The sequence below is a fragment of the Bombina bombina genome, chromosome 3 (assembly GCF_027579735.1).
Source record: "Bombina bombina isolate aBomBom1 chromosome 3, aBomBom1.pri, whole genome shotgun sequence".
Lineage (NCBI taxonomy): Eukaryota > Metazoa > Chordata > Amphibia > Anura > Bombinatoridae > Bombina > Bombina bombina.
Window position 1 is genome coordinate 489,892,535 of NC_069501.1, and position 17,752 is coordinate 489,910,286.

The following is a 17,752-nucleotide window of genomic DNA, read 5'->3' on the forward strand; positions in this document are numbered from 1 at the left end:
TCAGTGATAAAAGAATTAGCCAGCTTTAGAGCATGAATTCTATCCATGACCTCGTCGTATGAAGTCTCCCTCTGGAGCGACTCCTCCAGAGCCTCAAACCAAAATGCCGCTCCAGTAGTTACCGGAATAATGCAGGCAATTGGTTGAAGAAGAAAACCTTGCTGAACAAATATTTTCTTCAGCAATCCTTCCAATTTTTTATCCATAGGATCTTTGAAAGCACAACTGTCCTCTATTGGTATAGTTGTACGCTTAGCAAGTGTTGAAACAGCTCCCTCTACCTTAGGGACCGTCTGCCACGCGTCCCGCCTGGGGTCGTTTATGGGGAACATTTTCTTAAAGATAGGGGGGGGAACAAAGGGTACACCCGGTCTCTCCCACTCCCTAGTCACAATATCCGCCACCCTCTTTGGGATCGGAAATGCCTCAGTGTATACAGGGACCTCTAAAAACCTGTCCATTTTACACAGTTTTTCTGGGACCACCATGGGGTCACAATCATCCAGCGTAGCTAAAACCTCCTTAAGCAGGACGCGGAGGTGTTCCAGCTTAAATTTAAACGCTAAGGAATCTGACTCTGTCCGCTGAGAAACTTTTCCTGTGTCAGAAATTTCTCCCTCAAACAGACCGTCCCTCACTGCTACCTCCGAGTGTTGTGAGGGTACTACAGATAAATCATCCAAAGCTTCTGATTGCTCATCCTCTGTATTTAAAACTGAGCTATCGAGCTTTCTTGGAAAAACTGTCAGTTTGGATAAAAATGCTGCAAGGGAATTATCCATTACTGCTGCTAATTGTTGTAAAGTAATAGGGGCCAATGCGCTAGAGGTACTAGGCATCGCTTGCGCGGGCGTAACTGGTGTCGACACATGGGGAGAGGAAGAAGGACAATCCTCATTACCTTCCGTTAAAGAATCATCTTGGGCTACATTTTTAAGTGTCACTGCATGGTCTTTAAAATGCGTAGATGTTTTAGCACACTTTAAACACAAATGCAATGGGGGTACCGCCATGGCTTTTAAACATAAAGAACAAGGTCTATCTGAAGGGTCAGACATGTTTGACAGACTTAGACAGCACTACAATACAGTAAAAGTCACTTTTTGAAAAACGTTACTGTGTCTTTAAATAATAAAAAGCACACACTTTTTTACCAAATCACCAAAAAACATCCGATCTTTATGAAATTTTCACCACATGATCCCAATGCTTTGAAATGATTGCACACAAATTTTCAAATCAATTAACCCCTTATTGCCCAAATAAGTAAACTACTGGTTTAACACACTACAGCACGGTGCCACAGTCTTTGCTGTGGCCCTACCTTCCTTTTGGGTTATTTGTAGAAGAAAATAAGCCTCCCTGAAGTCCTACTGTACTCTCAGGACTCTACACGTGAAGCTGCATGAAGCTGCCTTGCAAAACAACTGCGCAACTGAGGCGCGAATATGAGGCCCCCTCCCTCTTCATTCAGGAGTTATGGGGCCTTCCTGAGTCAGATTAGGTGTCTTACAATATGCCAGGCGTAATAAAAAAAAACAAAAGTGTTCCAACGTCTAAAACACTTGAATAAATGTAAGATTACTATTATAAAGTAATCGATTTAGCCCATCACAGTGTCTACCAGTATTTAAGCCCTTCACAGAAGCCATCCTTCTATACTACGTCTCAGAAAATGGCTTACCTTCCCACATGGGGATTTCTATCAGTCTTCTAGCATTACCAGGTCTTGTTAGAAAAAAATGACTGAGCATACCTTAAGCAGTTAAGCCTGCAAACTGTTACCCCCAACTGAAGTTCTCCGGTACTCAACAGTCCTGCGTGGGAACAGAAATGGATTTTAGTTACAACATGCTAAAATCTTTTTCCTCTCAGCAGAAATCTTCATCACTTTCTGCCTCAGAGTAAATAGTACAAACCAGCACTATTTTAAAATAACAAACTCTTGATTGAAGAAATAAAAAACTACAAATCTAACACCACATACTCTTTACCCTCCCGTGGAGATGCTACTTGTTAGAGCGGCAAAGAGAATGACTGGGGGGGCGGAGCCTGAGGGGAGCTATATGGACAGCTTTGCTGTGTGCTCTCTTTGCCACTTCCTGTAGGAATTGAGAATATCCCACAAGTAAGGATGAATCCGTGGACTGGATACACCATGTAAGAGAAAAAGCACATATATAGTTATCATTTAATTAATAAATAAATACATTTGTTAAGATGCAACAAACAATAAATTGCCTTTGTTGTCACTTTAACAAAACGGCTTCATTGTATTGTGTAAAAACTGTATTTTATCTAAACCGACTTGGTTCCTCCTGTGACATAGTCGTTACCTACCTTGTTTTTTTCTGCCATTTCTTCAATCTGGTATCTCACTTTGCCAGCATAGTGAGATACAATAAAATTAGGTTTCTCGCTGAATTTGTCCCTCGCGATGCATTTGTTATGAGAAAGAGCTTTCTCTAACCGCGACTGGAGCTGATTGGAATCTGACGATCTGTTCAGACGACACTCCTAAGAAATAACAGTTATAGAAATCTGTAAAAAAAAACTCATCCACCAGTTTCCAAAACAAATTCTCAAAAGAAGAGGACATCAGGATATCTCTAGTTTGGGGTCTTACTTGGTTAATTCTATTACAGTCAAATTGTTAAAATGATATGAAACCCAAACAATTTATTTTGTGATTCAGCTAGATGAGTATACAATCTTAAAAAGTTTCCAATTTTTCGTTTTCATGATATTCTGTGTTGAAGAGATACCTAGGTAGGCATCTGGAACACTACATGAAAGGAAATAGTGCTGCCATATAGTGCTCTTGCAAATGGTTAACATTCTTGCAAAACTGCTGCCATATAGTGCTCCAAAAATTGTCCGTCTCCTAAACATACATCCCTGATTTTCAACAAAAGATACCAAGAGAACAAAGAAAATGTGATAATAGAAGTAAATTAGAAAGCTGTTTAAAAATTGCATGCTCTATCTGAATCATGAAATAACAAGTTTGGGGTTCATGTCCCTTTAATACCTTCTTTTAGATCAAGTGGCTCTTAGGACATGGTTGCGTTAGAGTTGATAAAATAAAAAGAAAAAAAATAATATTAGATTTAATATTTATTCATCTCAATCATACATATAATACAATTTTCTTATTCATAGATATCATAGATTATATAAAATATCAAAAGAGGGATCTAATTTTGCACATATATTAAACTTTATTATACCTTTTCTACAATTCATATGCCAAAACAATCTATTACTCATAACATCTATCACCAAGATACTGCACCTAACCATATCACCCTAGGTAAGTATATATTGATGCACAATACGTCACAAACTTTGGTCAGAAACAGCTAAAATGGGCAAGTATTTATTTTCCAACCCCCCTCACAATTGCAACCCTAATACTCTGCAGGAATTGCTCATACAATGATTATTTTGAGCACCAAACAAGATTGAAATACTTGCTTATGATATAATGAGTTCATGCAAAAAAAAAGTTTCCCAAGACATGTAAATTAAAGAGTATTGTATTGTTGCTGTTGAATAACTCAGTGGTAGGTGATAGGTTCAGAAACTGATGAAAGTAAAAGAATAGAAAACATTCCCTCGAGAAAGAAGAACTGCTATGGATATGAGATGGAGTATGGGGTTTGCCCAGGCAAAAAGGTTGAGGGCTTCAGAGCTTTTTTACCTGGTACAGGCATTGAACTTGCTTTCCTGTACATTTTAGGTTGTATCAGTGGAACCATTTTCATCCTCAAAATGGGTCTTTCAGACTTTAGAATAGTTCAAATATTACAATAACATGAGGCTCTTTTCAACTTTTGGGAATATGGGGTTATCATGTTCTCCAGCAGTTCAAGAAGTTCTTCTTATAGTACTTAAACTGAATGTGCTAAGCAGCCCACCTAAACCAATCTTTATTTGCTTGATAACGGTCTCAAAAAAACATATTTGCTCTATTACGCTTTAGATTACAAACAGTAAAATCTTCCTACACTAACAGAAACGCGATCTAAGTAAAGTTAAAAAATGAAATATTTTGTTGGCTTACCTCATTCAACAAGGAGAAGATACTAACAGGACTTCCCTCTATCAGATCCACACAGCTTTGGTTGTCTTGGTAGCTGATGAATGACCATTCAAGACCTTCTGCTGCATATTCCTCCTACAGTGAAAATGCAATGATGGTATTTCACAAGTAACAATAAATATTATACCCATTCTGAAATAGTGTAAATGCACAGTGTGTCCACACATACACCTTACCTTTCCTTTCCTTACTAGATCAGTTTAGTTAGACATATTTGTTTAAAGGGCCATAATACCCAAATGTTTAAACACTTGAAAGTGATGCAGCATAGCTGTAAAAAGCTGATTAGAAAATATCACTTGAACATCTCTATGTAAAAAAGAAAGATATTTTACCTCAAAAGTTCCTCAGTAGCCACCTCCCATTGTAAAGGACTTCTAAGCAGCATTTTAGTGTGTTTGTCCTGGGACATCTGAAAGGACTAGCATCGTGCACTCTCATATTATTTCACCAATCAGGTAAAGGAAGCTTACTATGAAATCTCATGAGAGTTAAGTCAAATCTCATGAGATCACAGTAAGAGTTCATGACCTCAGCACTGCTGATGCTGATTGGCTGTTGTTCATTTCTTCATTTTTTTTTATTTTTTTACCTGCAGCTGGGAGCAGCTGAGTATAACTTTTTACACCGAACTTACTCTGCTGAGCTGAGGAGATTGTGAGGTAAAATATCTTCCTTTTTTACATAGAGATGCTCAGGTGATATTTTCCTGTCAGCTTTTTACAGTTATACTGCATCAGTTTCAAGTGATTTAGCATATGAGTATTATGTCCCTTTAAGGAAACCATACAGCTATTATTATATTTTGAAGTAGTGTTACTTTTTATTGTAACCCATGAATATCCATTGAATCTAGGAGGTAATCCACATTAAAGAGTAGATGTGTGCAGTTGGCAGTTTCGTTCACTGCTGAATGCGGAAATAGGAGGCTTTTCGGAGCTGAATATCCTTTTGTGCAAGTGAAACACACTAAGATCTGGTTTTGCACAGATTTTAGTGTGTTTCACTTGCACAAGAGGATATTTAGCACCAAAAAGAGACAAATCCCGAAAATAGCCTCCAACTTCCGCATACGTAAGTGTAGGAAACTGCAGAATGCACATCTCTATTAAAGAGATATAAAAAAAAAATACTATCTGGCACATGAAAGAACACAGTTTAAACACGTTAAAAAAAATTATTTTCATTAGAAGCACTTAAAGGGACACTGAACCCACATTTTTTCTTTCATGATTCAGATAGAGCATGAAATTTTAAGCAACTTTCTAATTTACTCCTATTATCAAATTTTCTTTATTCTCTTGGTATCTTTATTTGAAATGCAAGAATGTAAGTTTAGCTGCCGGCCCATTTTTGGTGAACAACCTGGGTTGTCCTTGCTGATTGGTGGATAAATTCATCCACCAATAAAAAAGTGCTGTACAGAGCTTTGAACCAAGAAAAAAGCTTACATGCCTTCTTTTTCAAATACAGATAGCAAGAGAACGAAGAGAAATTGATAAGAGGAGTAAATTAGAAAGTTGCTTAAAATTGCATGCTCTATCTGAATCACAAAAGAAAAAAATTGGGTTCAATGCCCCTTTAATTAAATATGTGTAAAATTATTGTGAAACAAATAGGAAATGCATGTATGTGCACAACAAATCAACTGGCTGATACTCCAGCTGATATATCTCACAAGATAACACTTCCATTATCCAATATATATATATGCACATACATATATATATACATATATATATATATATATATATATATATATATATATATACACACACACACACACACACACACACACATATACATACATACAAAATACACACACACATATATACAGTATGTATATATATATACATACACACACCATGTAAATCCGCTTTAAATTCTTAATACATAATTAAATCCATATAATGTCCTGCACTCCCATAAATCTACTGAAAGTTGAAAACTAAAATAGAAACAATTTTAAATGTAATAAAGTCATTAAGACTGATGAGGATACCTCTGGAAAAGATGCTAAAGTGTTACATTGTAATCGGTATTTACAATTTACGGTATCATTTATATGCTTGTACCTGTTGAGCTTTAAGGTAGTAAGTCACAAAATGCTGCTGAAGTTTCTCATTGGCATAGTTAATACACAACTGTTCCAAGTTGTTCTCAGGAAATGATTCAAATCCATACACATCTAGTAACCCTGGAGAAATAAAATAAAACAAAACCGCACATATAAATTATTCACATTAGATTAAGAAACATTTTCACAAAAATGATGTTATACAAATTTTGTAATGAGGGGAAAAAAAAAAAATCTTAAAGGGACACTGAACCCAATTTTTTTCTTTCGTGATTTAGATAGATCATGCAATTTTAAGCAACTTTCTTTTGTATTCCTAGTATCAATTTTTCTTCATTCTCTTGCTATCTTTATTTGAAAAAAAGAGGTATCTAAGCTAAAGAGCCAGCTAATTTTTGGTTCAGAACACCGGGCAGCACTTGTTTACTGGTGGGTAAATGTATCCACCAATCAGCAAGAACAACCCAGGTTGTTCATCAAAAATGGGCCGGCATCTAAACTTACATTCTTGCTTTTCAAATAAAGATACCAAGAGAATGAAGAAAAATTGATAATAGGGGTAAATTAGAAAGTTCTCTAAAAGTGCTCTATCTGAATCACGAAAGAAAATAAATTTGCGTTCAGTGTCCCAAGACTGAAAAAAATCATAAACTAATGTATTTTTCCTTTGATTAGAAATGTATATAACCATCAATATACAAGTGTGAAAATGCTATTGTGAACGTAGTAAACTACTAGCACTAAAAGCTAGGACAATACTCAAATACACAGGCAGATATAACAAAACAATGTCTATAGTAGCAGCAGTCACTGTATACAAAATAAACAGTCTGAATATTTTCTTGTTGCAAGCTTCAATACTCAAAGAAGAGAGACTTTAAGTGTGGTATTATCTATTTACTACAGTAAAATACATAAAAACAACTACAAATCTTCAATGTTTAGACTCACAAAGGACATCTCGCTTTAAGCCGAGGTAAACTTTTTCCTATGGCACATCAAATGAGAATACTTCAGTTGATACAGTGGTTAAGTCCATTGGAACCCATCTCTCCGGGGTCTACTTCAGTGTGGGGAATCGGCATAGATCCTCTTCCGGCAGTAAGTGGCTCCAGATCTCTGGTCTCAAAGCAATATTCACAAGACAGAATGGACCCTCCAAACAAGGAGTATACAGTCCACATTCAGTTGAAATGTAACCACACAGAGTGTAAATGGACCAACCATGGACGGATGCGTTTCAAAGGTAGCTTTCTGCCTCATCATAGACATCTGCATACTCCTTGTTTGAAGGGTCCACACTGTCCAGTGAATATCGCTGCCAAACCTGAGATCATGGGCCATACTGCAGGAGGAGGATCTGTGCGGATTCCCAAAGCTGAAGTAGACACCAGTGAGACAGGTTCTACTAGACTTAAGCATGATGTCAAGTGAAAATGTTCACATTCAATGTGCCAGATGAAAGAAATTAGGTGTTCTTTGTGAGTATAAGAGGGGCTAGGGAGGTATTAGCCCTAGGATTTCTACCATTCTTTAACATAGAAGAGAGCAAGTTGTAAGTAAAGTCTCAACGGAAACCTCTCTTAATAAGGTTAATATTAGGTAAGTTGGTAAATATCACAGAAGCAGGTACCACTGGAACTTGGCAGAAAAAGGTACCGCTGGAGTTTAAAACACAGCAGAGATGCAACACTAGAGCTTGACACGCTGATAACTCTACAGCACTGCAGTAAGGAATCTCTCTTCAACAGACGGTGGTAGGAAACAGCAAACAATTGTGTCTCTGGAGCACGGCAAGTAAAGCAGGAATCTCTAGTATAGAGCAGGCAGGAATCTCTCTGAGCTATTTACACCAGGTATCACTACAGGCTAGAGTTACGCTGTGGCAGGATGTAACTCTGGAAGGCAGTACAGGATAACTGCTGAAGCTGAGGCTGCAGTCAAAATCATCAAGGAGAACAGGGACAAAATCAGGATCCACAGAAGCTTAGTCAGGGTCAGGCAATAGGTTGGTAGCAGCTGGGCAGCAGCAGTACAAGGCACAATCCAAAAAACAGAGTCCAAAAACAATTCAAGGTCAGCAACATGGAAAACTGAACACCAGATAAGCTCAGTTAAAGGGGCAGTAGCAAGGAGTCAAAACATAGGCCCAAACCTTTTATAATCCTGATATACATAAGACAAACAGGCACAAATTGATTTCTGCTTTTACATATGCTCTTTGATCATTGTTTTTTTTTTAAATGCCAAGCTGACATTAATACCTTTAAAATGCCTACCCCTGTAACACGACCAACCTTCTGTTAGTTAAACGTATAACTGGAACTATTTAAAGCTACCTATTCTATTGGCAGACACTACACCATCAGACAAAGAGGTACAGTTTCATTGCTCCTACACTAAAGAAGAAAAAAAAATTGTTTCCGGAGCCTTAGCGTGACCTTGCGCCACAAACAATTTTCTTGGATAACCAGCGCTCATTCCAATTCTTGACATCAGTCATGAATATATTTAAATTAAGTAATCCTAAGTTCATAACACCAGTCAAACACCTATTTGCTGAAGTAAACAGGCCCCTTTTGGTGTTTACTTTTTAGTTTTGGTTCTCTTCATAGCTTGTTTTGTGTGTAACACTTTAATATTTTTTATTTTGTTTAAAAAAAAAAAAAAATTGTACCTATAAAATTGCTCCATCTGAAAGCTTTGGTGCAAATGCTTTCATTTATTACTGTCACCAGCCAGTCAAACAATCTGGAAAAGCAAAAGAGGAAAGACATTTTTGTGAAGGGAATGGGACGAGACAACACTTCTGTAATTTAAAGAAAGTTTTATTATTTTGAAGGGGAGGAAAAAAAAAACATCATGTCAAGATTTTTATAAGCAACAAAATGGTTACAGGACTCCACTTTGTCTAGGTCCTTAAAGGGACATAAACCCACATTAATGATTCACCATGTGTACAATTAAAAAAACTTCCAATTTAGTTTTGTTTCATCAGAAAACAGGTAGGAAGTCTCAGGAGCAGGGCCGCCCCCCCCCCCCTCCTTTGACATGTGCAATTTTTTACCAAGTAACTAAAACGTATATGCACTTTATTCTTAAGTGTCTATTTAAACTTAGAAATGTTGTAAAGGTAGTAGCATACACAAACACAGACACACTCATACACTGAAACATACATACACACACTCACACATAAGGATTTACATATAGACACTCTAGCAGACACGCAAAGAAACACACTCAGACACAGACACCCAGACAGACACTCAGCACTTGTTTACATTGACCTGACAAGTAATGAGGTAAACTACAATTTTGTAAAAAAAAAAAAAAAAAAAAAGGAGATTTAGAAAACAAAATATGGAGTTCTGATTATCTTTTTGTAAAGGAAGATGCCAACTAAATGATGACAACAGCAAGCAGTAGCTGAAAGGAAGGGCCCTGAACTGCCTAAACAATAATTTAAAGGTTAATTGGTGAATTAGTGACTTCCGGAAAGGTCTTGTTAGCTCAAAGTCTGTAGAAAGATGTGAATAATCAGTAGTAAGCTCAAAATGTTCTAAAAAGGAACAGACAATGGACACACACACACACAAACTTGCACATACACCCAAGGAAACACCAACATAGACAGCCTCAGAAAACACACAAAGACATACACACACAGACACCCACAGAAAAACACACAAAGACATACACACACAGAGAGACAACCACATAAAACACACAAAGACACATACAAACACCCTCAGTGAGAAATCCACAGAAAACACACAAAGACATACACACACCCTCACAGAGACACCCACAGAAAACACACACCCTCACAGAGACATCCACAGAAAACACAGACATACACACCCACCCTCACAGAGGCATCCAGAGAAAATACACAAAGACAAACATACACACACCCTCACAGAGACACTCATAGAAAAATCTCAAAGACATATGCACACACCCTCACAGAGAGACCCACAGAAAAAAAATACATACACACTCATAGAGACACAAACCAAAGCACAAAGACATAAACACAGACACCCACAGAAACACTCACAGGAGTAAAGATTTATGCACCTTGCATCCCCTAAATCAACAGTGTGTGACACGCATGATAAAAAAATTGCAGCAATTAAGAGATCACTTTTTAAAGAATCATATTTGTAAATGTGCAAACAAAAATAATTCTGTAAATGCAAAATTGTACATTAATGATCTGGGTAGATTGCTAGATGAAGAAAAGTACTTTTAAAAGGTTGACATATGTTTGTTTGTTTTTTCCCCATTTTCCCCAACCAAGAGCACCACTTCAAATATAGTGTACAAATGTTCCCATCTGTCAGCTGTACTTATGGATTTTGAAAATGCTGTACTCTATATGGTCTTGGTGGAACCATAAGCTGTGGTACTCATACCATTAGATCTGGTTAAATGCAGGATTTAGGCTTGTTGGTATGTATTTCAAAATTCAGTCAGCTGTAGTGTAAACTGACCAGTTTTAAAGGGACACTCAGGTCAAAATTAAACTTCATGATTCAGATACAGAATGCAAGTTTAAACAACTTTCCAATTTACTTCCATTAACAAAATGTGCACAGTCTTTTTATATTTACACTTTTTGAGTCACCAACTCGTACTGAGCATGTGCAAGAATTCACAACATATACGTATATGCATTTGTGATTGGCTGATGGCTGTCACATAATACAGGGGGGGTGGAAATAGACATAACTTTGCAATTTATTTAACAAAAATCTACTACTTATTTGAACTTCAGACTAAGTGCTATTGCATTGTCTTCTTATCATGCATTTGTTGATTATGCAAATCTACTGTATTGACTGGTCCTTTAAGTTAACCTGTCTCATTTCAAACACTGAGCAATCTTAGTCTGAGAGTATAAAATTTTATGCAGATGTAAAAATATAAATGATAAAATGCCTCCTTGCACCTGGAAAGTTCTTGCATAAAGGGGCAGTAAACTGGAATGTAATATATATATATATATATATATGTGTATTGAGGAGGAAACATTTCTGCATGGTTTTAAATATAGAATTTTTACAGCATTGTCAAATAATCATAAATACACTGCTGCTAAAAGAAAATGTGTTTTTATGGACCTCTGGCCCCACCATACAACTACTACCACATTGAAGTTACAATCTGAAATTGCACAAAGAAATAAAAAACATTTGTTAAGTAAGTCCTACCTTCTCTGCAAATGAAAGTGATCTGCCGTCTGACTCAGGCACACACTTTACAAACAAAGTGCCAAGTCTGTCTCACACTGTGCATAGTGATTTAGTGCACACTCAGAAATCCTCTCAAATACTAATACTTTACTCCTTGTAATAACATTTCCTATGCTCAATTAGCACTCTGCTGTAGTACCCACTGGTGGCTGCCTCATGGGGCCCCCCTGGCCCATTGGGCCCCTGACAGCAGTCACCCCTGTCACCCCCTGATGGCGGCCCTGCTCAGGAGTGTACATGTGTCTGGAGCACGTTATGGCAGCAGTTTTGCTTTTACAATTGTTAAACACTGTGCAAACATTGCTGCCATCCAGTGCTCAAAAGCATATAACATTATTAAAGGCATTCTTGTAAAACCCTGCCAATACTCCAGACATGTGCGCGCTCCTGAGCCTAACTACCTGCTTTTCAACAAAAGCTTTAAAGAAAACAAAGTAAATCTGATAATAGAAGTAACAAGGAAAGTTTCTAAAAATAGTAAGTTCTGTCTGAATCATGAAAGAAAAATGTTGTTTTATGTCCCTATAACTTAAAAACTACATAATTTATTAAATAAATTGAAAGGGACAGTCAAGTCAAAATTAAACTTTCATGATTCAGATAGAGCATGCAATTTTAAACAACTTTTCAATTTACTTCTGTTATCAAAATTGCTTCGTTCTTTTGGTATCCTTTATTGAAGATTAAATTAAGGTAGGCTCATAAGAACTCAGGAGTGGGCATGTGTCTAGTACTCCAAAGCAGCAGTGTTTTTCAACATTATTTGTAACAACAATGTTAGAATTTGTTGCAAATACTGCTGCTATAGAGTACTAAAGACACATGCACACTCCCGAGTTCTTACCATAACTTGCTCTTCAATAAAGGATAGCAAGAGAACTAAGCAGTTTGGATAATAGAAGTAAATTGGAATGTTTTTTGTAATTGCATGTTCTGTTTGAATAATGAAAGTTTCATTTTGATTTTATTGTCCCTTCAAGTTTATAGAAAAAAAAACAACAACTTTGTGGTATAAAGTGTAAGGTCATTACCTACATTTCCATACAGATAAATATTATTTTGATGTAAACCAGATGAATCAGATTTGATCAGATTTCTCACTTACTTGGCATAAATAGTTTTGGCCAAACAGTCTCTCCTTGTGTCGCACTCGGCTTTCTTACACGGTTTTTTGAATACTTGCTGTTTTCCCGCTGTTATTGTTCTGATACGCAGTCTATCCAATAGGTGGTCATCAGGAATCCTCAGCAAATTTGCAGTGCTTAAAACAAAATCTGATGTACCAGACAGAAATAGAAAGGTAAAAATGCAATTACAATACAATGTTAACTCCTTAAAGGGACATTAAACACTAGATTTTTCTTTGCATAAATGTTTTGTAGATGATCCATTTATATAGCCCATCTGGGAGTGTTTTTGTAACAATGTACAGTTTTGTTTATTTTTTTTTTAATAACATTGTGCTGATTTTCAGACTCCTAACCAAGCCCCAAAGTATCAGATGTATACACTTGTTTACAGACACCTGCTGGCTCCTGTTTATATTATCTGTATTTTCATATGCAGGGAGTGTTCTTTCTACTTTCCCACCCCCGTCCACTGGGTGTCTCAGCCTAACCTCATCAACGGTGCTAAACTGGGAGCTTCTAAATACGTTTTTAAAAAGGTTTTATACTGGATTTTTAGATCAGTATCTGTGCATATTCTTCATTATAGTGTCTATTACATGCAGTTAAATAAAAATTGGTGTCCACTGTCCCTTTAACTACTGAGCCATTTCCAGCCCTGTGCTAAGCTGTTTTGCAGTTTTTAGAGGCCGCTCACATTTAAGCTCTACTGTAGGCCATTTACTCAGTGAGAAACACATACATATTATATATTGGGGGTTTTTGTCAGCAGACCCAGCAGATTTCAAACTATTCCATTATTTTATGTATATATAATAACATGTGAGAACTGTACAACAAAATGTATGAAAAAATTGTACATTGCATTTTTTTTAAAATACTGCAGTCAAGAAGAGGTTAACCTCACATAAATAAAGACCTCTGGGTATTGTTATATAACTCTGATTTGCACATAGGGCTCCTTCATGAGCTTCTACTCAAACAAATGCACATTTATTAATGCCAGATGACCACTATTACCACAGCAATCACTTGTTAGGTTTTTAAAACCTATATATGGGATTGTGGGCTTTAAAACAAGGGTCTTGGGGGTCTCTATGCCTTTTAGGTGACCTATTATAAAGGCCCACATAAAAAATATATACAGGTGGCCCTCAGTTTACAACGGTTCAATTTGCACCGTCTCAGAATAACAACCTTTTTTTTCCAGTCATGTGACTGCTATCGAAAAGCATTGAGAAGCAGTGCATTGATTAAAATAGCTAGTAGGTGGAGCTTTCCGCTTGTGCTGCAGCAAAGCCAAGCAAGCTGACATTAATCAGTTTAACCAGACCTGAGCTATCAAGCAGATTTCTAAGGAACAAGATCTTCCTGTCTATAAATCAGTCCAGATTGGAATGCATAGAAAGAACTGTTTGCAGAAAAATGCAAGTGAAGTCTGTGTTTTGTGATTATTTTATTAGGTTTATAATGCTGTTTAGCAAATGTTTTTGTTCATTTAACTTAGTTTAATTATATATTCTGTGTTGTGTGATTATTTTATTAGGTTTATAATGCTGTTTAGCATTTAAAGTCTTAATTTCAAAGCTTTAAAACAAATGTATTAGGTGTTACTTATGACAATTTTGAGAGGGGCCTGGAACCTAACTCCCTCACTTCCCATTGACTTATATTATAAACTGGGTTTCAATTTATAACGGTTTCGATTTACAACCATTCCTTCTGGAACCTAACCCCAGCGTAAACTGAGGGCTACCTGTATATTTATATTTACATTTTAATAAACATGGTTGCAAAAAATGGTATGTTTTTATAGACAAAACAAGAAGTTGTTATCCTCATATAAATTAGGTATATTTATATAACTTTTATATGCACATAGGGGCTTCCCATGAGCCTCTACTCATATAAATGCAGTGATCACCTGACAATTAAAACATATATAGGGGCTTTATTTTAATAAGAGGTTTTTATAACAAGGGATCATGGGGGGGGGGGGGTCTCTAGGCCTTTTTGATGGCCCATTATAAGTGTAAATGTGTGTATTTATCTTATTTTTTAATTTGTGGTTTCACTTTACACCCATAAGACATACACAGTTTGAAAGAGCAGGCACATGGCGGTTTCTATGGCTTAAAGGGACAGTCTACACCCGAATTTTTATTGTTTAAAAATATAGATAATCCCTTTATTACCCATTCCCCAGTTTTGCATAACCAACACAGTTATATTAAAGGGACAGTAAAGTCAAAATTAAACTTTTATGATTCAGATAGGGCATGCAATTTTAAACAACTTGAACTTTCCAATTTACTTTTATCATCAAATGTGCTTTGTTCCCTTGGTGGTATTTTTGAAAAGCTAAACCTAGGTAGGCTCAAACTAATTTCTAAACCGTTGAAAACCGCCTTTTAGCTCAGAGCATTTTGAAAGTTTTTCACAGTTAGACAGTAATAGTTTGTGTGTGTCATATAGATAGCATTGTGCTCACTCCCGTGGAGTTATTTAGGAGTCTGCACTGATTGGCTAAACTGCATGTCTGTCAAAAGCACTGAGATAAGGGGCAGTCAGTAGAGGCTTAGATACAAGGTAATCACAGAGGTAAAACATATATTAATATAACTGTTCTGGTTATGCAAAACTGGGGAATGGGTAATAAAGGGATTACCTATCTTTTTAAACAATAACAATTCTGGTGTAGACTGTCCCTTTAATATATGTTTTACCTCTGTGATTACCTTGTATCTAAGCTTCTGCAAACTGCCCCTCTTATCTCAGTGCATTTGACAGACATACAGTTTAGCCAATCAGCGAAGACAATGTTATCTATATGACACACATGAACTAGTACTGTCTAACCATGAAAAACTTTCAAAATGCTCTGAGCTAAGGGGTGGTTTTGAACAGTTTACAAAATCAGTTTGAGCCTAGCTAGGTTTAGCTTTTCAAAAATACCGCCAAGGGAACAAAGCAAATTTAATAATAAAAGTCAATTGCAAAGTTGTTTAAAATTGCATGCCCTATCTGAATCATGAAAGTTTAATTTTGACTAGACTATCCTTTTAAGGGAGCTGAGATTGAGGTATTACCTATCCCTCCATCCAGCTCCCTTAAATTCCTTACTGTAGTACGGCAGTTGCAGATTGTGTTGACGTCACCAGTATCCCCAGATTCCCTCCAGGCCACTTGCACACCTTGTATATGTAGGGGTAAGTGAAGGGGGGCCACAGTTTGCTCCAGAAGTATCCAAACTACCCTGGGTGACAACATGTGGTTGTCGCCTGCAAAAAAGTCATTGTGTGGATGACGACCATGTGTCATCATCTGCAGCACAGGGGTTAAAGGGACAGTCTACTCCAGATTTTTTATTGTTTAAAATGATAGATAATGCCCACTCCCCAGTTAGATATCCTGTATCTAAGTCTCTGCAGACTGACCCCTTATTTCAGTTCTTTTCAGAGACTTGCATTTTAGCCAAATCAGTGCTGACTCGTAAATAACTCCATGGGAGTGAGCACAATGTTAGCTATATGGCACACATGAAATAGCACTGTCTAACTAAAAAAAACTGGCAAACTGCACTGAGATTAGAGGTCTTAGAAATTAGCATATGAGCCTAACCTAGGTGTAGCTTTCAACAAAGAATACAAAGTGAACAAAGCAAATTTGATGATTAAAGTAAATTGGAAAGTTGTTTAAAATTGCATGCCCTATCTGAATCATGAAAGTTTAATAATTTTGACTAGTCTGTCCCTTGAATGCTGAGTCAGGCTGGCATGATTTTACATCTGGTGCTCAAATCGCTGAATTAGTTACCTTGTAGGAGTCTGAAAACTTAGGCTACACAATTTGCGTCTCTAGGGAACATGGTTTTTTTTGTTTGTTTTTTTGCAAAATAGCAAGAGGTGTTTATTGTCCCTTTAACCGATTTTGACGTTTTATTAATGTTCGAGATAAACCCATAATCTTTCTTTAATGATTTAGATAGATCAAATTATTTTAAACAGCTTTCCAATTTACTTCTATTTTTAAATTTGCTTCATTCTCTTGGTATACTTTGTTGAAAGACCAGCAATGCACTACTGAGAGCTAGCTGAAAACATTGGGTGAGCCAATGACAAGAGGCATATTTGTGCAGCCACCAATCAGCAGCTAGCTCCTAGTAGTGCACTGCTGCATCTGAGCCTACCTAGGTATGATTTTGTCTATTAAAAGGGACATAAGACTATTTCTATCATGTACTAAAGGGGCAGTAAACTAAAAATATAATATTAAAATGTATAATTATGGATAGTAAAACAACTTTGCAATATACAGGTACTTTGTTTATTTTGTCCCCTTTTCTTGTAATTTCAGTCTGCAAATTGTGGGATATCCAGTCCTAAAAACTGAAAGGAGCCTAACCTTTCCATAAATCTCTCCCTAATTTGCAGATTGTTATCTTATTATTTCTGCTGAAGGTAAACAATGGAGATTTTGTTAACACAATGACAGTGGCAAATTCTGTCATCTCCAGGCACCAGACCGGATTGTCACCTGCAAATAAGGAAAGTGGTGATATTTGACCATTGAAAAACAACAGCAGCAAACATATTTTATTTGCATATATTTTAGATTCTGCTGATTTGTTAATCTATTCGAAAACAGAAGGGTAAGGAGTGATTTTTGCTTTTTGCTGCCATACTTGTTCTGCCTGGCAGGCAAGGAATTTCTATTAACTTTACAATTACAATCCAGGAAGACTTGTTTGGTATACTTTAGGGTCTGAAAAGTATTTACTATCTTTATGCTGACATTTCCTAGTTAAAGGGACACAAGTCAAATTAAAAAAACTTCATGATTCAGATAGAGCGTGCAATTTTAAACAACTTTCCAATTTACATCTATTATCAAATTTGCTTCATTCTCCTGTTATCATTTGCTGAAGGAACAGCATTGCACTACTGGCATCTAGATGACCACATCTAGTTAGCCAATCACAAGAGAGACAAATGTTTGCAAGCACCAATCAACAGCTAGCTCCCACTAGTGTGGGATATATGCATATTCTTTTTCAACAAGCGATACCAAAAGAATGAAGCACATTGGAAAATAGAAGTGAATTAAAAAGGTTTCTTAAAATTGCATGCAAATATAATTTTGACTTTCCTATCCCTTTAACAAAATGTGCACAGTTTTTTTA

General features: G+C 36.5%; 1 protein-coding gene across 2 annotated transcripts in view; it reads right to left on the reverse strand.

Moving 5' to 3' along the window:
• The window catches only part of MYO19 (myosin XIX), a 407,861-nt gene that overhangs the window by 164,459 nt on the left and 225,650 nt on the right, over positions 1-17,752 (reverse strand). For both annotated transcript variants that reach the window (XM_053706825.1, XM_053706824.1), the window contains 5 exons: positions 12,549-12,717; positions 8,860-8,933; positions 6,181-6,302; positions 4,067-4,180; positions 2,341-2,517 (listed from right to left, as the gene is read on the reverse strand). In XM_053706825.1, coding sequence (XP_053562800.1) covers positions 2,341-2,517; positions 4,067-4,180; positions 6,181-6,302; positions 8,860-8,933; positions 12,549-12,717 — 656 coding nt within the window. The remainder of the gene's footprint in view (positions 1-2,340; positions 2,518-4,066; positions 4,181-6,180; positions 6,303-8,859; positions 8,934-12,548; positions 12,718-17,752) is intronic.